The sequence below is a fragment of the Prionailurus viverrinus genome, chromosome E1 (genome assembly GCF_022837055.1).
Source record: "Prionailurus viverrinus isolate Anna chromosome E1, UM_Priviv_1.0, whole genome shotgun sequence".
NCBI lineage: Eukaryota > Metazoa > Chordata > Mammalia > Carnivora > Felidae > Prionailurus > Prionailurus viverrinus.
The window spans coordinates 20,281,943-20,309,059 of record NC_062574.1 but is presented as its reverse complement, the minus strand read 5'-3'; the positions used below and the strand labels follow the sequence as shown (position 1 = coordinate 20,309,059).

General features: G+C 42.2%; 1 protein-coding gene across 1 annotated transcript in view; it reads right to left on the bottom strand.

The window, feature by feature from the left end:
• Positions 1-26,891, bottom strand: part of PSMD11 (proteasome 26S subunit, non-ATPase 11) — a 30,054-nt gene extending 3,163 nt beyond the window's left edge. Inside the window, exons 1-9 of the mRNA XM_047833067.1 lie at positions 26,756-26,891; positions 24,326-24,427; positions 18,412-18,536; positions 12,467-12,538; positions 12,036-12,093; positions 9,447-9,641; positions 4,072-4,216; positions 3,268-3,328; positions 1,557-1,619 (exon numbers count right to left, since the gene is read on the bottom strand). Of these exons, the coding sequence (XP_047689023.1) occupies positions 1,557-1,619; positions 3,268-3,328; positions 4,072-4,216; positions 9,447-9,641; positions 12,036-12,093; positions 12,467-12,538; positions 18,412-18,536; positions 24,326-24,427; positions 26,756-26,846 (912 nt within the window). The 5' untranslated portion in view covers positions 26,847-26,891. The remainder of the gene's footprint in view (positions 1-1,556; positions 1,620-3,267; positions 3,329-4,071; positions 4,217-9,446; positions 9,642-12,035; positions 12,094-12,466; positions 12,539-18,411; positions 18,537-24,325; positions 24,428-26,755) is intronic.
• Positions 26,892-27,117: the final 226 nt, after the last annotated feature.

The following is a 27,117-nucleotide window of genomic DNA, read 5'->3' as shown; positions in this document are numbered from 1 at the left end:
GTTATGACAGAAAGTAGAAGAAAAGAAACATCAAGAACTAAAAGACGGCGCCCCTTCTCAGCACCATCTTTCTATAGGAAAGTCTCACGTTGACAGCTCAAACCACGTAAGCCCCAAGAACAGCTCAGCTTGAAAGCCAAATCAACTATACAAGCAGTTCTCAAGATGTATCCACAGAGTGAATAGGGTCTCCGTGAAAAAAAAGGAAAAAAGTTTTTTGAGGTAAATAACGGGAAATGCATTCCACAACTGGCTCGTGGAGTTTTACAAGAACATCAGCATACATTGGGGCGCCTGGGTGGCGCAGTCGGTTAAGTGTCCGACTTCAGCCAGGTCACGATCTCGCGGTCCCGGAGTTCGAGCCCCGCGTCGGGCTCTGGGCTGATGGCTCAGAGCCTGGAGCCTGTTTCCGATTCTGTGTCTCCCTCTCTCTCTGCCCCTCCCCCGTTCATGCTCTGTCTCTCTCTGTCCCAAAAATAAATAAACGTTCAAAGAACATCAGCATACAGTTCTGCAGTTAACAGAAAGCAAAGCATCTAATTTTGGTTAGCCCTAGGGTTTCCCAGACCCTTTTCCCAAGGAACACCTACTAACAGAAGTGTCCCATCAAACATCCCAAACTTTAAAATAAAATGATCTATTTTGTTTATTCATGAATGTAATTTATCTACCCTGAGAAGTGGTCTCAATATCCAGCCTCATGCCAGCTGTGCTATAAGGTGTTAAGCAAGCAAATCATGACAAGTAAGGAAGTGAATGAAACCAGCAAGAAAGCTCTGCAAAGATGATGAATCTTGGGGATCACCCAGAGCCAAATGGTGTAGCCTCTGTCCACACTACGTTTTTCTTCCTAGATCTAGGTTTGTTTTTATTAGGTTGGTCAATATACTCAGACTAAGAGAAGAGAGGCTCAGAAGAGAACAGATAAGTCTCACACTACTGCTCAGGCAAGTTCTCCCTTTTCAAACCGTCACTAACAATGAGTGGAAGGCAGAGGAGACAAAGAGAGCCTGAAGAGTGAACTGAGGAAGTGTGTTCCAGTCCACTAGCATACATCAAGACTTCTCCTTTGCCGACAGACGAGAAGCAGAGCTGACATTTCTGGAGCTGAAGGAAACCCTGAGACCGTGGAATGTGGAACAAGTGCCAAGCCTGGCATCGAACCCTGACATGTGAGCTGTGGGGCTTCGGGCCTTCTCGCTGAACCCCAGCTCCCTCAACTATAAAATGCAGGTAAGAGGTTGTTGTGAAAAATTAAGTAGAAAAGGATGACAGAAACAAATGTTTGAAACTGAAAGTTACTATATATAAATGAGGTATTACAACTCAACAAGTTTCATTGTACAAAAGTGCTCAACTCTTTCCAGATTTTGATACTGTACTATAATTAAGATGTAACCATTGGGGAAACTGGGTGAATGGTACATGGGATCACTGTGTACTATCTTTGAAACTTCTTGTGGAACTATTATTATTTACAAACAAAAAGGTTTTTTTAAGTATGTAAATGCCCCTCTCCTCCACCCAATTCCCTACCAACCCGATACCATGCTTACCTTTTCAAAATCTGCCAGTGATCTGTTCTTGCTAGCCTGAGCCACACATTTTAATGCTTCTGTCTAAGAGTAAAGAGAAAAGCAGTGAAAGTGATCTATTCTGCACTCAGACCTCATCCACTAAATGTCATAAGCAGTATGCTATGTCCACACAACTTTTGGATGCAAGGAAGAACCTGCCCCACCATTGTTTTTCAGAGGCCTGGGAAGAAAAGCTAGAAAATGACGAGAGAACTATGATCTCTTTACCCCTCCTCCAAGGCTCTTTATGCCCAAGCCCCCAGACTCTTTTTGCCCTTAAACCTGATCATACCTTTGCTTCATCAACTCTCATTCTCCCAGGTTTGGTACAGAGCATGAGCCAAGGTCTATTTTCATTAGGGCTGAGACACCAGAATTCTACATATTACACTCAATGTTAAAATGCCACAGAGGGATGAAGGTACAATCAGTGGCTGAGAGCAACTTCTAACCTGGTTAATAAAAGGCACTTCACCAAGCTATCAAGTCTCCACTCAGCAAGACATCTACAATCTTTCTGGGAGACTGTTCTGACTCCTGCTTGAAAGTGGTCATCAAGGTACAAAGGACCAGAAGGACCTCCTCTCGTACCAGCCTATGCACTTACATAAGGACGCTATGTGTTACACAGCAGACTTTGAAATGGTGCAAAACTAATCATTAGTCTGTCTCAGCATTTATGCCAGACAGAACAGATGTCACAATTAGAAACGCCTGGAAATGAGAGCCAGATAACCCAAGTTCAAAGTCTGGCTCCACCATTTACTACTTACCTGACCCTGTCCTGGACACTTGAGACCTCTCTTAGCCCATTTCCTGAACTCTAGTTCCATACAGGCAATGAGTCCTTCAATGTAGTAATAACGACTATTCCTGTGGTCAAAACTACGAGGGGAGCTGAAACTTTTTTGGATGAAAAGCCATTTAGGACCACTTATAGAGAAGGACAGTTTCTTCCATCTGTTAGGGCCATTCCTCCAAGGGCATAATAGGATTGTTAATGGGTCTATTGTTCAGAGACAACTGCATTTGAAATCTAGAAAGATTACTTTTACTTTACTAGTGATAATCAAGCAAAGTACAAAGAAGGGATGGTCCAGACTTCTGAGACCACCTTTACACAGGTCATACTCATACCTACTCAGGCACAAAAGGGGCCCCTCCTGACTATCAAAGGCCTCTTGCACCACACACACTGAGGACATGAATTGGAAAGGTACTGAGCAACACTTGGATGAGCCATCAAAACCTAGTTTCTGCACCAAGCACTTCAACCTCCCTAAAGCACATGTGCACCAGACCTTGCCAGGCTCCAGATTCTTGGAGAACCCAAGATTTCATAGTCTGCACATATTAAGTTAACAAATCAGGCTCAAGATAGATAAAATTTTTGGTCAAAGCAAAATGCAACCTAACTTGTGCAAGTGCTATGGTTCAGTTCTTATAACTCCCTCAAACCACCTGATGTCCATAAGAGCACCAAGCACAGACTCTCCAGGCCAAGAATTTAACAGTACAGGAAACACACTGCATGGCCTTAAGGGAAAGGGGTGGCAGGGGGCGAGGGGGATCACATGGAGAATACAGAATGGAGAGCTGAAGAGCACTGGTCTCACTGTGCATCATGACTGACAATGTGCTGGCCTCAGAGTGAGAAGAGGATCAGAACTGCAGTCAAAGTATTCCCTACCTGCCTCCCTGCATACCGAAGCGCAAGTTTCCCGCTCACCAAAGCCTGGACATCTTCTGGGCTAGAAAAAAAAAGACAAACTTGGTCAACTGCTCCAGGATGTTAGGCTTCTAAGTATAGGTTGAGGCAAATTTGTCTCAGAATTCCATGGAGAAGACCGCCCATAGAGGTAACAGTCCCCACACCCAAACCCACAGGCCCCTCACCTCACAGAAGGCAGGCTTTCTTCACTCTCTGCCTAAGCCCAGGACTTGAGAGCAGAAAAACTCCAGCATTAAAAAGAAAGCAGCACTGAACGTCCCAAAAGTAGTAGACCCAACAGACAGAATAATGTCGGTCAATATCTCATTACTCCCAAAGGAATGTTGATAAATTCTGTAGAATTCCTTATGAAAAGATCTGTCATACTTGCTGTTGTCCCCTTTCTCAAACCTCTCCCTAACCTCTTCCTTAACCCACCCCCATTCTGGGTGGCCCACCTGGCCAGTGCTGGACTGTAAGCTAATTTCCAGGCCCACTGTCTGGTGCTCAGCAACTCTCTGGTCATAATAATTGCAGGATGATGAGAACACTCCAAGAGAGTCTGGAAAGGAGATTTCTAAAATCTGTCTCCCTGATTCTCAAAGACTAGCAAGGAAATGTGCTCTGGAACACCTTCAATCCCCCCACTCTATGTCAACCAGCCCCAGAGGTGGCCACTTCTGCTTCTGTAACCAGCCCAACTCCCTGTGCAAGCCATCTGTATGGCCAAAAACTGAGGTGAAGAACTTGAGTTCTCATACCCCCAAGTTAATGTGTACCTACGTGTTGAGCATGATTTTGCACAGCAACATGTACTTCAGAGATGTGATGGCCTTGGGGCTATCGATGGAATCATAACCCTCAAATGCCTCATAGAAATATGAGTATGCAGTTTTCCAATCCTTCTCCTCTGCTGCATGGATAATACCTGGGCATTAAAAAGAAAGGAGTAAGAACCATATGAAATAATAGAACCATCAAAGATCAGAGCTGGGAAGGGCCTCAGAAATCTATCCCAACCCCATCTACTTAGTGATGAGGTCAGGAAGGGATAAAGGGCCTGCCCCAAAGTCAATGCCAGCTAGTGGCAGAGCTGGGATTAGACCCAGTTCTTTAGTCACCAAGTTCAATGTCATCTTGACAATATAAATTCCAAAGGAGTTAGAGACCCTACTCAAAGGGGATCCTAAAAACCTTTAAAACGCAGGGGCAGGTGGGGAGCGCTAACATCTTTCCCCAGGCTTCCCATCACATCACCACCATGGTTCTGCTATCTTCTGAAGCCACTAGAAAAGGCCACGTTTAGCCTCCAGGACATCACCCTCATAGGTCAGGAAGTTCAACCAAATATCCTGGACTGCCTGAATGACTTGTTTTGGTAACATGTCTTTAAGACAGCTTGCCTAAGCTTGACATTTTTATATGTAAGCAGCTCTCATAAGAAAAAAGAAATCCAATCTCTTATACTCTCATTTCAGATACTTGTCATTTACAGGTGTGCTTTTGCCTAGATGCAATCAATAGACTTCATATAATGCTAGACATATGAACTTAATTTAACTGGACATGGTTAAGCAGTACTTCCTTCTGCTGATAGACTACAGTTTAAATAATTCTCTATCATTTAGAAGTTGGAAGGGCACCTGGATGGCTCAGTCAGTTAAGTGTCCGACTTTAGCTCAGGTTGTGACCTCATGGTTTGTGGGTTCATCGGGCTCTGCACTGACAAGCTCAGAGCCTGCAGCCTGCTTTGGATTCTATGTCTCCCTCTCTCTCTGCCCCTCCCCTGCCAGTGCTCTCTTTCTTTCAAAAATAAAAACTAAACCTTAAAAAAAAAAAAAAAGCTGGGTTGTTCCCAACAAGGCTAACTTTGATTGAACTTGCTATTACTTGCAACCTACACTATCACTTGGGATAACGTGAAATTTAGTTTTTTCTAGCTTGGGAGGCATCTAAGCCCTCAGAGTCTGTATTAGTTCTAACTCCACTTCAGCCTTTATGAGGTTACAGACCTCAGCCCCATTTGTTTATTACCACAGTGCTTCCCAACATTCTTAACATCAAGATGCACAGAAAAAGTATTCAGCAACTTGAAATAAAAGGATAAAACTGCTTACACGTGACCCAAGGGAACAATGTTTCAGCACATTTTATTTATTTGTTTGTTTATTTACTTATTTATTTGAGAGAGGGTGCAAGTGAGCTGGGGGCAGAGAGGGAGATAGAGAATCCCACAAGGGGGAGGGGGGGAGGGAGGGAGAGGGGGGTAGAGATGGAGATGGAGATGGAGATGGAGATGGAGATGGAGATGGAGATTGAGAGAGAGAGAGAGAGAGAGAGAGAGAGAGAAGTGGAGGTCACCCAAGGCAGGGCTCGAGCTCACCCAATACGGGGCCCGAACTCACGAACTGTGAGATCATGACCTGAGCCAAAGCCAGTTGTTTAACTGACTGAGCTACCCAGGTGTCCCGTGTTTCAGCACATTTTAAACCCACCTATCATATACTTGCATGCCTGTACACCATCTGGGAACTTGTGACTTAATAACCATTTACTGAGTGTATGTGCCACACCCCAGTACTTTTAAAATACTCTACCCAAGAAACCTCTCATTTTGAGGCTAAAGGAATCACCCTTCTTCTCTACTGTTCTTAACTAAAGAGAGCTGGAGAAAATCCACCCTTCTCTGTAGCCAAGGAGAGCACCCTCAAGAATGTCCAACAAACTATTAACACTGATAAACTAGATTAGACAAATCCCCATTTCCCACACCTCCTGGTCCTGAGCTAGAAGAGAACAGACCAGACCCACAGTAAGACTAGTTTTGAAAAAGAAAAAGAAAAAGAAAAGGTAAAATAAGGGCCAAGAACTGGTATACTGCTTTCCCAAATACAGTAATAAATAGGGCCCACATTAGGACTCCAAGCAACATGGCTATTATAGGTTTATCTATTTATTTATTTAAAGAGAACATTTTTTGAGAGAGAGAAAGTACACACGTGAGCATGGAGTGGGGGCAGGCAGAGCGAGAGAGGGAGGGAGGGAGAGGGAGGGAGGGAGAGGCAGGGAGAAAGAGAAGGAGAAGGAGAGAGAGGGAGGGAGGGAGGGAGGGAGGGGGCGAGAGACACAGAGAGAGAATGAATGAAGGAATGAATGAATGAATCGTAAGCAGGCTCCACACCCAGCACAGAGCCTGACTTGGGGCTCAACCTCACAACCATGAGATCACGACCTGAGCCGAAATCAAGAATTGGTCCTTTAACTGACTGAGCCACCCATATCCCACAGGAGGTTTATTATTTAAAAAACAAAATGGGGCACCTGGGTGGCTCAGTCAGTTGAGTGTCTGACTTCAGCTCAGGTCATGATCTCACAGTTTCATGAGTTCGAGCCCCGCCTCCAGTGCTGACAGCTCAGAGCGTGGAACCTGCCTCAGATTCTGTGTCTCCTCCTCTCTCTGCCCCTCCCCTGCTCACCCTCTGTCTCAATAATAAATAAACGTTAAAAAACAATTTTTTTAAAAAACAAAACAACACAGCAACAAAAAAACTGAGACTGTCACTCATTCAACACAAATATTAATGCCTACTATGTGCCAGAAACTGATATAATTACTACAGAGAAAATATGAAGAAAAGGCCCTCATGAAGCTCACAGTCACACAGTGGGAAACATGGTCACCAAAAGAGAAACAAGACTAGCACCATGTACAAAAGAATAGAGCTTTGATAGGGAAGTCCAAAAGAAAAGAAAGCACAACTGGATCTGGAAGGGTGCACAGGAGTCTGCCAAGGGGATAGATGAGAAGGGGGAATTTCCAGGCAAAGACGACAAAATACACAAAGGCACAAAAGTAGGAACACATGAAGTTATCTGGTAACTGATGAAAAGATGCTTTCCTTTAGCTTGCCATGTTAAAGTAAAATGTAGCCTGGGAATAATAGGAAACCACTGGAGAATTTCAAATAAAGGAGTTACATGATCAGATTTGTGTTTGAGAAAAATGACTTTGGGGTCAGTAGTGGATTGGGAGAAGTAATCAGCAACGGTTACATCAGCAAAACATTGCTCCAATGCCCCAGACCTTTATTAGCACAGTGACTGTAGGATGGGGAAGGAGGAGGCAGGTTTGGAGACAAACTAAACCTGATCTAGCAACTGACTAGATATGAAGGGTGAAGAGAAAAAGGAGTCAAAATTAACCCAGACAGTAGCTTGAGAAACATTAAACCAATAATGATACTACTCACTTGAACAGGACAAAAAGGTTGAGAGAGGAGTTAGATAATAATTTTGCTTTTTGACATGTTGAGACTGAGACGCCTGAGACATTTAGGTATGTATGTCCATTATGCAGCTGGAAATCTGGACCTGGAATTTAGGAGAGAGGGAAGCTACTGAAGGTCTAGGTGAAGAGACCACTGGTGGCATGCAGCAGCGAAAGCCACAGGTGAGTATGAGATTTGAGACAGGAAACAGAACAGGAAGAGAAAGAAGCTAAGAAACACATTGAGAAACACCCACACTTAAAAGTCAGTCACAAGGAAGAAGAAACAGCAAAGTGTGACCAAAGAGAGTCAGTCAAGGGAGGAGAACCAAGAAGACACTGATGTCAAAGAAGACTAGAGTGTTCAATAGGGTCAATTTCCCCCCAAAAGGAGAGGTTATAAGGAAGTTATTGACTTCTTTCAAGGAGTCAGTAAAGGAAGGATACTTTTTCAGCTTTTTCAAGAAACTTGACAGAAAAAAAGACAGCAATTTAGAAAGGAGAAAGGCCTATGCTTTTGTAGCTGGGGCAGTTCAAGGACTAACAGGAAGATCCAAGGGGAGAAGAAAGACTGAAGACTCAGAATGAACAGAAGGACAGGTAAAAGAATCAGTGACAGAAATTCTGGAGAGGAATGAGAAGAGGGTTCATGTACACAGGGCCTCCATTTCCTCTGAGAAATCAGATGCAAATTCATCTCTTGCCCATGAAGGAGGGCATAAGGAAAGAGGAGCAGCTTAAAGCAAGTGCCAATACTGGTGAAAGCTAGGTGCTGTGGTAAGAGCTTCACGTTCATCATCCCATTTAATCCTCACCACGATCCTATGAGAAGGTACGACTGTTATCACCATTTTACAGATGAGCTACAGATAAATAACTTGCCCAAAGCCACACAGCTAGAAACTGACAGAACCCCAATTTCAACCTAGGAAAGGTAGTTTGTAGAGCTTCTGCTCTTAACCTCTGAATGATAAAACATATCATGTGATATTCACAATACCTGATAAGCAAGTAGGACAGGTATTCTTTCGCTTATACAATTATAAACAAAGATTGCAGAGGTAACACCAGGACTTCAAACTAGTAGTCTTTTTTTTTTTTTTTTTTTACTGCTTATTTATTCTGAGAGGGGGGATGGTGGGAGTATGTGCAGGGGGAGAGAGAGAGAATCCCAAGCTGGCCCTACACTATCAGCAAAGAGCCCAACTCAGGGGCTCAAACTCACGAACCGTGAGATCATGACCTGAGCTGAAATCAAGAGTCAGATGGTTAACTGACTGAGCCACCCAGGCGCCCCTAAACTAGTCTTCTGCCTCCAATTCCAGTGCTCTTTCAATAATGATGATAAACTAGAATAAAAGCTGCTAGCTACAAGAAAAAGCATTCTCCTGCCAATCCATGGCCTCCTAGCCCCAATATTCACACACTCCATCAGAAAGGTATCCACTACACTCAACTGCAATTGGGGGTAGTAGGGGAGGCATTCCTTTAGCCCTGATCTGAGGCCCTATGGAGAAGTCCAACATGCTTTACCAAGGTCTCCAAGTGACAAGAGCCTTGGGTAGTCTAATTCTGAAGAGAAGTGCTACCACCCTAAATGAGTGACTAAGATGGAAGTTAAGGGAGCTTTTTAAACTTGTGAGACCATTCTAGGCTCTTGGCTATAACAACCATCATGTCGCCTGGACCACCACAGATAACCATGTTCTTAATATATTTTAGACAGTTAACAGCAAGTTAATAGGAAGGAATGTATCCTTCTAATTGGTTTCTCTGAGAAGCTTGAGTAGAATCAGCCAATTACATTCTCCATCCCCATGCCCCCCATTCCTCCCCACTGTAAGATAAGATGAACTTTAAGAAAACATGCCATGAGTAGCTAGGGTGTTACCTGATTGCATATCCAATGTGGCCTGCAATTTAGGGGGGCAGTAGATAGCATTTGCTGTAGTTCGAGCAGAGGTTAAGGCAGCTCGGGCTTTCGGCAGGTTGCTCAGGGCATGGTATGTTTTGCTTTCTAAAAGCTGTACTTCCACCAAAAGGGCTTTGTCATCCATCTTTTTCAACTCCCGCAGCAGCTGAGAACCTGGAGCAGGAAAAAATATATACCCCTTTGTTAGCCATAATCTTAATACCTTAATACTGTAACGTCTCACTCTCCCACCCTCATAAGAACACTCAGGATAAAGAAACTGGCCTGAACTCAAGAGAGGTAGTCTATTTGCAAGAATTAATTTTTTTTTACTTATGTGCTATTTTCTCTTCCAAAAGAGAAACACAGACCTCTTTGAAGTTTTCTACATACTAAAGACAACATTAGGGCCAAAAATCCTATAAGCTTACTCAGAAGATCTGAATACAGTGAGAATCTCCACCCAGAACATGCTGAAACTAGTTATTCAGTTCAGACAGCCACCTGGTCTCATTCTCTTCCTGTCTAGCAATCATAATACTACATAAGAAACGCCAGGCACTAAGATTGGAGGGGGAAGGAAAGAGTTCTGGATATGCCACTGTTCTCCAAATACACCTTCTTCTCATCTCAGATGAGAAAATCAAATCCAAATAGACTTGCATCATATATACAAATTAACTCAAAATAAATCAAAGACCTGAACATAAGAGCTAAACCCATAAAACACAGGAGTAAATCTTTGTGATCTGGGATTAGGCAATGATTTCTTAGGTATGATACCGAAAATGTAAGCAACAAAAGAAAAAACAAATGGGACTTTAAATTAAAATGTGCTTCAGGGGCGCGCCTAGGTGGCTCAGTCAGTTAAGCGTCCAACTTCGGCTCAGGTCATGATCTCACAGCTGGTGAGTTTGAGCCCTACGTTGGGCTCTGCTGACAACTCAAGAGCCTGGAGCTGCTTCAGATTCTGTCTCTGTCTTTCTCTGCCCCTCCCCCGCTCACGTACTGTCTGGCTCTCTAATACAAATAAACATCTAAAAACAAAATTTTTTTAATGTGCTTCAAAGGACACTATTCAAGAAAGTAAAAAAGCAACCCATAAAATAGGGGGAAAAATTTTGCAAACCACGTATCTGGTAAGGGACCTGTATCTAGAGTGAACAATAAAATGACAACCAACCCAATTAAAAAACAAGCAAAGGACTGAATAAACATTTTTCCAAAGACATACAAATGGCCAATAAGTACATGAAAAGATTCTCAACATCATTAGTCATCAGGGAAATGCAAATCAAAACCACAATGAGATACCACTTGCACCCCCCACGAAGATGGCTAAAATAAAAAAGACAATAAATAAATAAAACGTGGCATAACCACACAATGGATATTCAGCAATAAAAACGAATAAAGTACTGATATATGCTACAGCATGGACGAACCTTGAAAATATGCCAAGTGAAAGACCATATACTACAAGATTCTATTTATAAGAAATGCCCAGAATAGGAATATCCATAGAGGCACAAAGTAGATTCATGCTTGCCTGGCTGGGGGGGGGACAATGGGAAGTGATAACTAATGGGTACATGGGTACAAGGTTTCTTTCTGGGGTGATGAAAATGTTCTGAAATCAGATTGTGGAATGATTGGACAACTGTGAATATACTGTATTCGTGTAAATTCAGTGGTAAAAAAACAATGAATTGTACACTTTTAAAAGGGTGAATTTGGGGACACCTGGGTGGCTCAGTTGGTTAAGTGTCTGACTCTGGATTTCGACTCAGATCACGACCTCACAGTTCACGAGATCAAGCCCCATGTCAGTATATTCATATTCTCTCTCCCTTCCTCGCTCTCTCTCTCTCTCTCCCCCCCCCCGCCCCTCCCCTGCTCACGCATGTGTGCGCTCTCTCTCAAAATAAACTTTATTAAATAAATAAAAGGGTGAATTTTATGGTCTATGAATTACATCTCAATAAAACTGTTATTTTTTTAATGCTACTATTTGAATCATATGAAATCCCATTTTGCTGGATAAAAACTAATACTGGCAATTTTTTCAACTTTAATAGAGAACCATAATCTTTCATCTGGGGAAAATAGTCCAGATCTACCCACTAATTTAAAAAAAAGAAAAAAGAAAAAAAGAAAGAAAGAAAAAAAAAAAAGCAGCAGGCAAAGACTCCAGGGTGTTTAAAGGCCACACAGGGAAAGCCTTTAGTCGGACCACTCTAGCTGCCATATACATTTGCACCAGTTAACTTCTTGGGCTTTAAGAGATTTTAAATATAATTATAAACAAGTATAGTAAATGTAATAGTCAAACACTTGCAGTTTGATCCTTTTGGTTTCTAAATCTGACAGACTAACTCTGGGTAGTTATTCACAACTTCCAAATGGCATTTTTCCATGACAGGTTCAGTAAATGTAAGCCACTTTAAATCCTTCTTAGAAGTAAACAGAACATAAGTTGTTAGTATGTAACTAGTAAGAGTGGCCAGGTTCAGAATACATTTATTTAGCCAGCTAGGATGCCTTATTACTTTCTACCAGCTTACTTACCCAAATGCAATGCTTCCTGGTACCTCTTGGTATCAAAGTACAAAGACACCAGTCTTGCCTAGGAAAGAGAAAAGGCATTGACTGACAGAAAGAAAGAAAAAGGCCAAAGAAAGAAATCAAAGATTGACAGTCACAGAACTGTTACTGTTGAATACACAAGTCCTGGAGAGAGCACCAAATCCAGCCCATTATCTCCTACCATGGCCAGTGATTGTTAACTTTACTGTGCTACTGCTTACTCTTCTGAGCCAAACAGCAGGTCTATCTCAAAACTGCCACCAGAGTATTCTCCTGAGTGGGATTACTATCAATAACCTTTGGCTGCCTGGATAATACAAAATTACTGAAAATACTTTTGATCAGAATGGTGTTAATTACATTCACAGTCTAATGCCCAAAGACCTGAAATCAGTACTAGTGTAGGCACATACCTCCAAAGCTTGGCGTAAGAAAGTCCTTTTCTCTGATTTGGCCCATTCGATGCACTCTAAACACAACTCGACCTGCAATGAAGAGACAGTACGTGCAACATGATGTCCTCACATTCTTCCCACAGACCTTGCTTTGGAGAACAACTTTAATTCCCTCCTTATATATTACCCATGTTGCTCTGTTTAATGTCACAGGGGACATGCCTTGATCCACAGTATCTCAAAGTGTAATGGTTACATCATAATGGAGAATCAACTTGGTTTTTTACAAAGTATTTTTGTGCTTAGATTGTGTTCTTTTGGAAAAGAGCTTCCTTTTTAAGATTCCTCTCCTACCTTCCCAAAAGGAACCCAGAACTTCCAACATATATAGCCCTGGAATATAGATTTCTACAATGGATGAGAAATCTTTAAAGCAGAAACTTCTGCAAATAGTAACAGTAATGTGTTAATACGAACCCACTGGTAATAAAGGGGAGAAATTCTCAGACTAAGCACAAATGCCTTGTTCCTAACACTTGCTTATATGACTCTAAAGGCCCTTTCCAATACTAAGAAGTGCAACCAACCGATTCATCATCACAATACAATACACTTAGCACATACTAAACGGAGTAAAAAAATAAAAAAATTAAAAAAAAAACTAGAATTAGCCTAGCACTTAAAAGGACTTTAAAGCTTTATTTAATGGTATGCTTTGGGAGCACATGGCTGGCTCAGTCAGCAGAACATGTGACTCCTGATCTCAGGGACGTGAGTTTGAGTCTCATAATGGGTACAGAGCCTGCTTTTAAAAAAATGAATAAAAATAAATAAAGGTGCTTTGAACCCCCAGTTCTATCTGCCACCCAAACAGTGATATAACATGCAAAGTAACTGATTTAAAGAAGTGTTGTCGCTAGATGGTCTACATGCCATCAGGCATCTGTGACATCTTAGCTTTGAGAAAGTACATATTAACTACTTATATCACTTATATACATATTAAGATCTTATATCACTTCCGTTGAGGCAAGTTTTGTTATTAAGATTCCTAATGAAAGCATAAGATAAAAAGAAACTGAACTTTCTAGAGAACTAATTGCTAATACAACAAGTCTTTAAATCCAAAGTTCTCTTAAGAGGTGTGTAAGGAAGGAAAAGGAAAGGAACATAATCCAGATTGACAGATCATCTGCCTTTAGATCCTAAGTTCCAAGCTCAGTGAAGAAACAGATGACATTACATGGTATTTACCGGACTCACCACCATAAGAGTCACTGGAACCTTTACAATTCACTGAGGCCCCCTGGTGGCTACTTAATCTCCAGCACTAAATTCAACCGACCTAATAAAAATTCTACAAAAACTAAAATAAAAGCAAGCCAACCACAATTTCAGTGTTCTGCATTATGTTCTGAAAAGCCAACCTCAAAGTCAGATCAGTTCATAATGTGAATGGAACTGAAAATACTTTGCTGAATATGTTTAACAATGAAAATACAAGAGTCCTTAGTCCTGTAAGTCTTGGGAGGGCTAAGAAATGCTTACCATGCCAGTTTTACACAGGGAGCTTTTTCAGAGAATACAAAACTGGACGCCGAGGCTCCTGATTCAGTAGTCTCGAACAGAACCTGGCCACTTGGATGTAGACTTCTAGTTAAGAAACACTGAATTCTACTCCAGCATCTCACCTGTCCCCATTTCCCTGACAGTCCAGATGTCAAGTGACTCGCTCAAGGTCACGTAACAGCTACTGGGATCAGAACTTGACCTTATCTCCAGTGCTCTCGTTCAGGTCAGTACTGGTATTTCTCCTAAAGCAGGGACTTTTTTACAAACTGAACTGAGACCTATTACCCATTACAGGTGTGCATATTCTGCACTATCTAGGACTGTAATTGGTGACACCAGCGCCTCAAATTAAGTAAAAATTTTAAAGGCCATTGGCCTTGCTACACAACTATTTTGTTTGAGGCTTTGTGCCTTGTTAATGCTGACAATGACTGATAAAGGGGATAAGAATGTATGAGAAGCCCATGCTTCTAGAGGAAGCCCTTATTTGAGTACTAAACCTTGATTGAGTACTAAACCTTGATGTGGTCGAAATCAGACATTTAAGTTTTCTTTTTTTTTTTAAGTTTATTTATTTATTTTGAGAGATGGGGGGGGGGGCACAGAGAAAGGGAGAAATGGAGAAAGGGAGAAAGGGAGAATCCTAAGCAGTCTCCACTCAAGGTCAGTGCGCAGAGCCCAATGTGGGGCTTGAACTCACAAAAACGTGAGATCATGACCTGAGCCGAAATCAAGAGTCAGGCTCTGACTCCCCGGGCTCCCATTCAGACATTTAAGTATTTTTAAAATGACTTTACTAACTAAATCCTTATGGGAGAAAAATTACTACTATTCCAAGTCTGAAGTCCTCTAGCATGAACTCCTTTCCACTGAAATAACTGTTTCAATAACAGGATTCAATATAAGGTTTCTTAAAATGTACTATTGTGGTTTCAGTTGGATAGACTATACCAAAAAATGGCTTTCCATAGTCAATTACCTAGAGATCCCTGAAAGGTAAAGTTAATTTTGAAATTTCAGTTTACAGGGGTGCCTGGGTGGCTCAGTCGGTTAAGCATCTGACTCTTGATTTCAGCTCAGGTCATGATCTCACAGGTCATGAGTTCGAGCACCTACATCAAGCTCTGTGCTGACAGTGCAGAGCCTGCTTGGGATACTCTCTCTCTCCCCTCTCTCTGCCCCTCCCCTGCTCATGTGTGCACACACGCACTCTTTCTTTGTCTCAAAATAAATAAATAAATTTTAAAATAAAATTAAAAAATGAATCTTTTTAAAAAATGAAATTTCAGGGGCGCCTGGGTGGCTCAGTCGGTTAAGCGGCCGACTTCACCTCAGGTCATGATCTCGCGGTCCGTGAGTTTGAGCCCCGCGTCGGGCTCTGTGCTGACAGCTCAGAGCCTGGAGCCTGTTTCAGATTCTGTGTCTCCCTCTCTCTGACCCTCCCCCGTTCATGCTCTGTCTCTCTCTGTCTCAAAAATAAATAAATGTTTAAAAAAAAAAATTACAAAAAAAAAAAATGAAATTTCAGTTCACTCTGGCAAGAGTCAGGTTCAGTCCCCTCCTCACCCCAATTCTCCACTCCTCTCCCCTTGCCAACCATCCCCTCACTCTCTTACCCCACCCCCTTACATCACACATACATCCTCACTTTCTGGGCTCCAACCCTTAGTGCTGTCATTGACCCAATCCTCACCTTTTGGAATATGACAAGCTGAAAACTGTTCTGTAGATCTATCTGACTTCTGCTCAATCCCCAATCAGAAAAAGGCAAGGAAAAATTCCTTCCTCCAACCTCTTGGGTACCAAACTCCCCAGCATAAAACTCCTAGCCCTCTTAACAATGTTCTGAAACAACTTTTGCCTCAGGCTGCAATACTACTGTGACAGGGACCTATAACTTGCTTCCCCATCCTTTCCCATCACTCAATCAAATATTAAAAGAACCTAGGTTTTTCCAAGATGAACACTAGCTCCAATTTCCCCAAGCCAGAGACCTTGAGTCCCCTAGAGAAATGTAGTAACAACACACTTTTATCTCAATTCAATAAATTTATGTCTTAATTCAACAAAGTATCTCCTACGCATCTACCACAGGGAAGGCATAATCCACACACTCCTCCAGCAAATACTAGTTCTGTAGCTCCTCTGCGCCAAACTACTCTAAGTACCAAGGGTACAGCAATGGACAGGACAAAGTAGCTACCCTCACGGAACTTATATTCTAAGGAGTAAACAGATGTTAAAAGTAAAATAAATATGAAGAAAAGTAAAGCAGAGACAAGGATATGTTAGACAGGAGGGCCTAACCAGACATGGGGCCACATGATAAGGCCAGTAAATCCCACTAGTCAATTACAGGACAGTGCTAAATTATGATTTAATAGACTTCCACAAAGGAGTAGGAAGACTGAAGATTAAACAAATCCAGCTCTATCCGTGGAGTTAACTCTACGCTCTGTGAAGGGACAAATTCCAGAGACGTCGGTGTACAAAGGAGCAGCTTTGATAATTAATTTTTCCTGCCTAAAAAGTTCCAAGTAGGGGCGCCTGGGTGGCTCAGTCGGTTAAGCGTCTGACTTCGGCTCAGGTCATGATCTCGCGGTCCGTGAGTTCGAGCCCCGCGTCGGGCTCTGTGCTGACAGCTCAGAGCCTGGAGCCTGCTTCGGATTCTGTGTCTCCCTCTCTCTCTGACCCTCCCCCATTCATGCTCTGTCTCTGTCTCAAAAATAAATAAACATTAAAAAAAAATTAAAAAAAAAAAAAAGTTCCAAGTAACACATATCAATCTGTTTCACACTAATGTTTCTTGGTCAGCCCATTATAAGGCACCCTATTTCAAACAAAAGATGGTGTCACTTTTTCACGAGAACAAAGTATGATAAATTTTTTTGAAAGTTGAGTTAGAGTAGAGTAACACCCCTTCCTTTAAAATCACTTTTTTATTTTGAGTCATTCATAAAAATAGTTCTAATGCTTTGGTTCAAAAGGCAGCCATCTAAATATTATCTATTTTTGGGGTGTCTGGGTGGCTCAATTGGTTGGGCATCTGACTTCAGCTCAGGTCATGATCTCACAGTTCGTGGGTTCGAGCCCCATGTTGGGCTCTCTGCTGTCAGCACGGAGCCTGCTTGGGATCCTCTGTCCCCTCTCTCTGTGCCCCTCCCAGCTCACACGTACACACGCTCTCTCACTCAAAAATAAGTAAACATTTTGAATAAATAAACAAATAAATAAATATTTTTGACCTACCATCATGAAACATAGTTCTGCCACAAATTTGAAGACTTCTCTACAAATGGATTTTCTACAAATAAATTTGGCATATGGTATTTAAACTAGGTTTCAAAGAATCGTTAAGACTAGAGAGCAGATTTTACAAAAGACCTGATTTCAAAGTGGGATCCATATGTCCTAGATTTCTGAAATTCATTATTTACTCAATGTTTACTGTGCCCTTTCATACCTTTTACTTGTATAGCCACAGAGATTACAGCAAACAATTAGACATATAACCAACCAGCAATTCCTACCCCTGTCCTTACATAGCTGACATTTTATATATTTATTGTCTGCCTTCCTCATTAAAATATAAGCCTCATGAGAGCAGTGACTGTGTTTTTACAAATGTATCCCCAGTACTGAAACAGTGCGTGGCACACAGCAGGCACTCGGTGACTACTAAGCAATGTGTCTATAGGAAAGACAACAACTATATTCTTCCTACAAACAGATTTAAGCAACCAGAATATACCCTGTTTGAATCTGCTGCTTTTTACAGAGTAAGTTTTAACTTTGGTGGTGTCTCCTCCCGAAGTGCAGAAATACAGCTATCTTTAAAAGTTCAGAAGAGGCTCACTGATTCCAAACAGGCACTGATTCCAAAGAGGCACTCTTCAATACAGGTCTGGTCTGAACTTGCAGACAACACGTACAGGTACAGGTACACCAGAGTCACTTCCGCACACACAAGACACAAACACATGGATGCTCACCCCTCAATAAAGGCATATATGCGGTACAAAACACGCCAGGAAGGGATGCCACAAGACTTAGTGCTCACAAGGAGCTTTGTGACACAGAATGAAAGGTACCACAGACACAGAAAACATTACAAAGGTGTGGCAATACAATACCTCAAAGACAAGAATCAGTTTGTAACCCTGATGTAATGAGGATTCCAGGGACCACTGACAATCTCCACTTACAAAGCAAAGCATGGAACAGACCCAAAGTATCAAATGCCCTGTAACAAAGAGAAACTGACATGATAAGTCCTGAGCTGTCCTCCCAGCTGTCCCTTCCACATTAGCACCACAGTGCAGGCAGGCATTTCTTTCACTGAAACAGATTTTTTTCCGTACGGTCTACCTTCTGCCATTAAAGTAGCTTACCTCCTGCCCTGTAGCTGCTTCCATATCAAGAAACAGATCAAGAAGAGATCGGACCAGACGAGCTGCCTTAGCCTTGCTGATGGAATTCAAGAAGGGTCGCACATACTTCAGGAGTCCTCCAAGCTCTGCGTGGAAGGTAATTCAGAAAAGAAAAAGTAAACATCAATATTAGAGACAAAATACCCATTAAAATAATGATCCAAGCTCATAAAATCCATCTAAATGAAGCATAGTAGGAACATAAAGCATTCTTAGCAGGTAACAGAGTAGCAAAAATGAGTCAACAACATATACCAAATACATATTCCATTCCGTAACTCAGCTCCTGGATTACTATGAGGGCCCTGGGAAAAACTCACGTCTCTAGGCCTCATTTACCCATCTTAATGAGAGATAAAAAGCAAAGCCCTCAGTCTCAGAACACAGTTTTCTAGAACGTGAAATATGCTGTGCTTCTGACACCTGAGGCGAAAATCACTCCCTCATAGCCAACAAATCTGATCAGGTTACAGGAGGGTTGTTTTGTTGTTGTTGTTGAATTTCCAAGTCCACCGTGGCAGCTCTCCCCCTTAAACAGATGAAGATTTTCAATTCCAGGTTTCCTCCTCCTCCCTTTTCAAAGTTCTCCCCCAGGTTAGACTTTTAGCAATATCCCTTCCCTGGCACTCTTCTGAATAAACTTTTCACAGAAAAGTTAGGATGTATTCCCCTTAAAGATATACTATCCATTAAAGATATATTTAAAATTCCTCATTAATCTGCAAAGCTTAAGTCTTAAACTATGACCAAAACAGGTGTCCATCACAGAAGTTTTTCTCCTTATAGGAAAAGAAGGTGGAACAGTAATTTTAAGGGAGCATCTTTGACCAAACTATGACCAAAACAGGTGTCCACCACAGAAGTCTTTCTCCTCTTATACAGGAAAAGAAGGTGGAACAGTAATTTTAAGGGAACATCTTTAGAAACAAGAGTAAAAACTGTAGAATATTTCAACTCAATAACTAAGAAAGTATTTGGAATGTAGGTTAAAATTACTTTAGTGCCACCGCCTCTTTAATATTCTTCAATTGTGGACTCACCCTCCTGAGGATTCTAATTCAGGGCAAGCAAACCTCACCCTCCCGAGAATGCTAATTCAGGGTCCTGAAATCCTCATCTGCCTGAACAGTAACAGGATGCATGGGGCTGCATCAGGTACAAAAGGAACTTTATACATAGAAAAGTTCATCTTTCTCTTCACTCTCCAGTACTGACCTTTGATTCCACTAAGGTTTTTCCCATTCTGCCACTCCATTCATCCCTGCATAGACTATACATGCTTCTGCTCTCATGTCTCACTCCTGCTGCATTCCCATGTAGAATCGCTCCCCCACCTTCTTGACCTATGTAAACCTTACATATCCTTTTAGGTCCAGCTAAAGTCCTGCTGAGTCTTCCATGACAACTCCAGACCACACTGATTTCTCCCTCTCAAATTCTTTTTACATTTATACAAATCTTAATTATATGCTCATAGCTTTACAAAAAAAACTTCTTTAGTATTTATTTTTGAGAGACAGAGTCCGAGTGCAAGCAGGAGAGGGGCAGAGAGAGAAGGAGACACAGAATCTGAAGCAGGCTCCAGCCTGAGCCGTCAGCACAGAGCCTGATACGGGGCTCGAACCCACGAACTGTGAGATCATGACCTGAGTTTAAGTCAGACGCTTAACTGACTGAGTCACCCAGGCGCCCTCACAATCATAGCTTTTTAAAAGTAGTCTAGTACAGGAGCACCTGGGTGGCTCAGTCGGTTGGGCATCCAACTCTTAGTTTCGGCTCAGGTCATGATCTCACAGTTAGTGGGCTCAAGCCCCGCATCAGGCTCTGTGCTCAGAGCTCAAAGCCTGCTTGGGATTCTCTCTCTCCCTCTCTCTGCCCTTCCCCGACTCACTCTCTCTCAAAATAAATAAATAAACTTAAAAATTTTTTTAATAAATAAATAAAAGTAGTCTAGTACGATGTCCCTTCTCCCACAGTATTTCCTACTATGACAGAACAATTCTGAATAATCTCTAATGACAGAAATTGTTCAGAAAGTAGACTATTCGGATGTTGGTCAAACTAAATTGTTCCTTTATTTAAAACACAAGTCTGTACCCTCTTTCCACATGGCTTCAAATCTCTGAAGATAACTACCATTTATATCTCTCTAACTTTCCCTTTCTCCAAGCTAACCATCTTTAGCTATTTCAACTCTTCCCCCAATGTCCTGGTTTCTAGATTCCTTGTCACTGAATAAACTCTAGTTTGCAAACATACCATTTGTGGTAACCCAGAACTGAAAACAACTCTCCAGGTAGGATCTGACCAGTAAAGCCATGGCCTAATTCTCTTGATCTCGCCACCACATGTAACACAAGGTAGCCTACTTCCTTTTTCCTAATAGCATTTTTTGTTTAGACCGAGTCCATTAAGGTCTTTTTTGCATAGACAGGTAATTCCCCATCTCCCTGTTTTGATAAATACTTTTAAGTATGTATCTTTATACTTACCACACTGAATTTAATCTTGCTGGCTTTGGCAGTAACTTTGAATCTTAATCCTGTCCTCTACTGTACTGAGTCATCTACAAAAACAAGCAGGCCTTCTGAAATGGCTTTAGCCATAATGCCAGATGCTGACCAGAAAAATAGGGACAGATCCCCAGGACATGATGCTAGAGACTTCCCTTGAGGTTGACAAATGATTTTCATACCCTTTACCTATCATTAATATTATGGAAAATGTTCAAATATCTTGCTTACATGTAATCTGTATCATTCCTCTAACCCAGAAATGGGCAAACTTTTTCTGTGAAGGGCCAGATAGTAAATATTTTCAGCTTTTTGGGCTATGTGGTCTCACTGGCGGGTACTCGATTCAGCCACTGTAGTGCAAAAGCCATCAGACAATATGTAAACAAGTGGGTGTAGCTGTGTTCCAACAAAACTTTATTTACAAAAACAGCTGGCAAGCCCCTGCCTATGGAGCTCTGCAAATCTACTGGTCTGATAAAGCTAACCAGAGAAGAGAATGGAGGTGAGTTTGGAATAATCCTTTCTTAATAAACCCACTGTCTTAAGTGATTAAAACCTACTTATCAAATAATCTGTCCCAGATATTAATGATTACCAGTTTAAAGTGTCTAGAAATTATTCTTCTCATTATCTTCACGCAAAGAGAAATAATATTTGCCCATCCTCAGTTTTCTCAATACTTCTTCATCCTCTATGACTTTTCTCGGAATAATAATAGTGGCTCTATAAATATATCTGCTAGAACTACGCTTTTGATATTAAAAGACAAAAATTGTCAGAGCCTAGAGACTTGAACTTATTTAAAGAGACTATCTGCTCTCTCTTCTCTCACCTAACTTGGCTTTAATTCTCTTTCTGATATGTTCTTTCTCTTTTTGAAAATCATTTTCCTTCCCGGAAAAGGCTGAAGTGAAACATGAACTAAGCAGCCTGCCTTCCCTCTAGCACCTGCTAGCATTACAGTAGTTGCTCTAAACGCTGAGTGTTACTCTTCTTACCCTAACCAGAAAACAAATGACCTCTTCGTTGCCAAAGACTCACCAATTTTTTTTTATTCCCACAGAATCTACTGACTTTTTCCTCCTATTTATTTATATTTATATGACCAGAATTTCCTTTTTAGAACCTCACAGAATTCAACATAATCCTTTTAGAATCTCAGGCTATGATATCTGCAGATCCTGACCCCGGCCATCGTGTCTGATGGTGCTCAGCACCACTTTCAACTACTATCATGCATCCAACCTTGCCTTATTCACTAATTCCCAAATGACTGCTGTAGGTCAGGGACCTTATCTTACATTTTTTTAATGGAGTACTTAGCACAGTGCTAGCTGTATATTAAATGCATAATAAAACAAAACTGTAGGTTGGGAATAGACATCTCTTCTCAGGGAACCAAAAATCAAACAAAAGAACTTCTAAAGTTCTCAGGTACTGAGTCACCAAAAGGAGAAGGGCAAGGAATAAGAAGATAAAATGAATAAATAAATAAAATTATAAACAAATTCAAGCAGAAATAAACAAATAAATAAAATTCAAACAGAATAGTTAATATTTTGGGATAAATTTTTGAAGTGTTGACTATACTACATGCTACTTGTAATTATCCGTGCTACTGGAGGAAAACAAACATTTGGATATTTCAACAACCGAAAAACCTTAAATCACTTCATCTGACTTTCTACCTCTTTCAAGAAAATTACCTTATTAATTATATCGTGTATGGACTAATTATCAAAACTATTATGCAACACCAAGCTCACATTAACTGACAGTCCAAAGAAATCCATAAATATGTTAAATAGGAGGGAAATCAGACTAAAAAAAAAAACAAAACAAAAACAAAAACAAAAACAAACACAGGGGCACCTGGCTGGCTCAGTCAGAAGAGCATGCAACTCTTGATCTTGGGGTCATGAGTTCAAGTCCCATGTTGGATGTAGAGATTACTAAAAAAAAAATAAATAAACCTCAAAAATAAGTAAATGAATAAGTAAATAAATAAATTTTCTAAATGGAGGGAAAAAAACCAGTACCAACCACTGATAATCCATAAATGATTAAGTACAGAAAGCAATAACCATTATACCATAAGACTATGAGCTCTGAAGTGGGACTAATTGATTCAGATCCTGGCTCTCCCACATACTAAATAAGTGACTGGGTAAGTTATTTAACTTTTCTGTGTTCAGTTTCCTTAGGTGTAAAATGGACAATTGTATCTACATCATCAAGTTGTTTTGAGGATGCAATAAACTAAATCATTTTTGTGCTTAAAAATGCAACTAGTTGATAGTAAGCATTTAAAAACTGTTTTTATCCTAAATATTTTTAATGATATTTTAAGTAAGATACAAAACCCATATAAACACATCCTCCTAATTGCATACATCTTTACTCAACTTTCTATTGCCTAAGCTTAATAATAAGTTAGTTATCCTCAACTGCGAAAAATCTTAGTTCTCAAGTTCAAGAAGTTTTGCTAACTTACACCTTCTGGGGAATATTATTTCGGGGAAAGTAATCCAGGAGGTCACTTACCAGAGCTTAATCCACTTAATTAAATAAGATCTAAATTCACGTTAAAGTTGACAAAAAATCACCCGTTTTAAGCTTAAGCAGCCTTCTCTCTCAAGCCTATTACTTTACTGGTCAAAGACCCTTCCTGGTCTCTTATTCCAAGGTCACACACACCCATCATCAGAATAGCATCTGAAGCCTACAAAATCAGTGGTTCAATTACAACTAGAATGTTTGGGCAGTGACATGCACAGAGTCCCAGGTAACAGTGGAGAAATCTCGGGAAGGCTCTTTCCATTTGTTGTCTTACTTACTCTGTATCAGGAAAAAAGGACTCACTCTCTCTCTCACTCTCCCCCCCCCCCAAAGAAACTCATACCTCTCTCGCTCGCTCTCCCTCCCTCTCGCTCTCCCTCTCTCTCTCTCTCTCTTCGACTCACTTGGATGCAAAGTCCCTAGTCATTTTCAAGACAAGGGCCCAAGTCGCTATCCATCTTAAGTAAAACAGAGCTGAAGTCACTGAAGACTGCTGCTACCCGTGCTGCTGCCCTTATGTAAGGGAACACAGTGAAAATTCCAGCCAGAAGCAAATCAGAGACCACCATATCCCAGCAGGGCCAGGAGCTTCCCTCACCCGCAGAACAAAACCGTTCCACGGAAGAACAGAGTTTAAAGTTCACCCAGCTTCCTCCTAAAGAACCGAAGCTCAACAAGTTGACAATAAAATGACTACCAATAAACTGTGTGGATGCATTCCTAGGATCCTTTACAGAAACTTGAAAAACCTCACCCAACATTTCAGGCAAAAGAGAAAGCAAGCCATTTGCAGCACTTACCTGCAGCTTGTCCAGTCTTCGCCAAGAGAGACCCGAGTTCCAGGATACTCTGCTCTTTGACCTGCACTGCCTCCTCATCATTCTCCTGAATGTCACGCTTCACTAGGAGAGGAAAATGCAAACCTTCTTAAAATTCTGACAAAAAATGAAGACTGAGGGAAATTTCACCCTCACAAGACCAATTACAAACACTGTCACCAAAAGACAAGTTCTAGATAGCTAAAAACAAACAAACGCACAAACTCTAAAAGTGAAATCAACATGTGGGATACGTCCCATGTAAATCATAAAAATAGATTTCTCTCTGACTTTAAATGTGCCTTTTCATTCTATCAATTAGAATTTCCCTTACCCACCTACACTGAAATTTCCATTGCAGTCACTTGGTTAAAGCAAAATTCAAACAAGTTCTTCTTATTTGTGGTGGTAAGCCCCATGCTGGGCACTATGTTACTGAAAATATTAAACATACGTATACGTTTACCTGCCACAAACTAAAATCAAATGACCAAGTTACTGATGAGTAAAAAGCCAAAAGTCTTTCAATAAACTTTAAACCTGTGTAAAGCCTCACTGATGGGTGTGCTAGGGATAAGCAGTTCTAGGAAGCCGTTCAGGAAGAACAACCCAATCAAAGCTCCAGTGTGATCCTTAGGAAGGACTGGTGCTTTGTAATGGATGCAGGACCTGTTAAAATAACTTTGTTCTATCTGTCCCACTTTCAGCTGTTAATAACTACTCTACCACTCACACACTGAATAACCTCTCCGAGTTTGTGGTGATAATTTTAGCGATCATCACTAGTTATCACTTCTCTTACAAAGCATCATGACTTGACAAAAACCAAGACTTTGATACTCCATGATGGAGTCTGGAAAAAGTACGGCTGTAACCATCATGACTCAAGCTTGCTCTAACAGGGAGGCTTTCAGGCAACTCTCTCCTAGTAGAGTGGAAATCACAAAATGTTCCAACTACAATTTTTACTAGTAGTTTCACATTATAAAAGACAAAATATTAGGCACTAAGCACACATACAAAAATAAAATCCATACTTCTCACATTCGTGTGTACTCACAGAATAAAAATACATGTGTGACTGAGATGACTCAGTTCTGTAACTATAACAACTTAATTCAAGATCAGAACTTCAAAACGAAAACCTTTCATTTACCAATACGATCCATCCACAGATGCATCTTAACCCCCATCTCCTCTCCGAGCCTCCAAAAACCCCAAAGACAAAGACATCAAGATCCTGTCATTGTCTTTTCTCCCCTGCAAGTCAGGAATATCAAAATACAACAGACTAGGAAGTCAACACGAAAGCCAACATCCTGGAGGTCCCACATACACGTGCATTCTTACACTACTTGTTGATCCAATTCGAATCTTCTCAAGCTACATTAAAAAGATCACATTACTACATGTGCAGTGAAGAGCAAGCCCATGCCCTAACCGAACCCTTTACGACTGAACATTAAAAGCCTTCTGTCCTCACAAATTTCTGTTCACACCTGAATCCCGATAGAAACCTGTCGTAAGGGACTGGCTGGAGCTCCCATTTCAGTTTTCCTGTTGGGCGCAAAGCTAAGGCAATCATACTACAATGTACCGAAAAGTGTCTTTAATTTCTTCCGGCCGTGTGCAGCCGGCCGGTTCCCCGAACTCCGCGGCTGACAACTAACTCCCCGAACTCACTTCCCACCTTCTACAAGGGAGACCAGGACGATTAGTCACCTCCTCGAGTCGGACGCTCCCATCTCGCTCTTACACCCTACACGGGGGCAAAGGAACGTCTCGGGCACCTCTTCAAACCAAATGCCAATTGTCAGTGTGTGTCCCCTCGGTATTTTCCACATTCAGAGAGAGGTCTCCCTTTAGTGGAGACTTCCGATGGGAGGCTGGGGAGAGGTAGCAGCTCCCAGCGTCCCGAGGAAGAAAACTCCAAGAGCAAAGCGAGCGCTCGCGCTGCCACCCGGAGCGGGCTGTGCTGATAACAACGGCGGGAAACCCTGTCTACAGCGGGTTTCGCCAAGGCCCTTCAAATCGAGGCTCTTAGTCCTGCTCGCGACAAGCCCGCCAGCCGGCACTGCTCCCGGTCCCGGGCCAGCCCGCATGGGCCAGAGCTGGGGCAAGGCTGGGGAGTGGTGGGGGCCCCGGCTCGGCCCACCCTCCCACTCCACGCTGAGCCCACCGTGAGTCAGCAGCCGGCGAGGGAACGCCAGGGCTGCCTCGGGGCTTCCCACCCGGGTGGGACCCAGGGGGCTCCAGGGAGCTGCGAGCGGCCTGTGCCCCCGGCCCGGCCCCCCTCACACACAGTGAGTCAGCAGCACCAGAGCCGGATAGCCCGGCCCCGCTCCGCCGCCGCCGACCCGCACAGGCCGAGCTGAGTCGGCAGGGTCAGGGAGGGGGCGCGGCGACCTTTACCGATGGAGTGGAGAATGTCGATGGAGGCCTCCCGGTCGGTGCTGAGTAGAGACTGGGCTCTCTGGAACTCCACCACCGCCGCCGCCGCCATCTTACCGCTTTCACACAGTCCCCGGCCGCGGCCGCCGACGCCGGAAGCACACTCCCGGAAAGCCCGCCCTCGCGTCCCTCTTCTCTCATAGCCCCTCCCTCCCTCCCGTTCCCAGAGCACCACGGGAGTTGGAGTCTCTCAGCCGGGCAGGGCATGAGGAGTGAGAGTGAGCACTGGGGCGCCTTGGCTGGTGGGCGGCAAACTCCCCAGCACCGCCTAGCGGTCAGCCCGCGGGCGAAAGAGGCGGTGCCTAAGAACTGGAGCCGGAGGC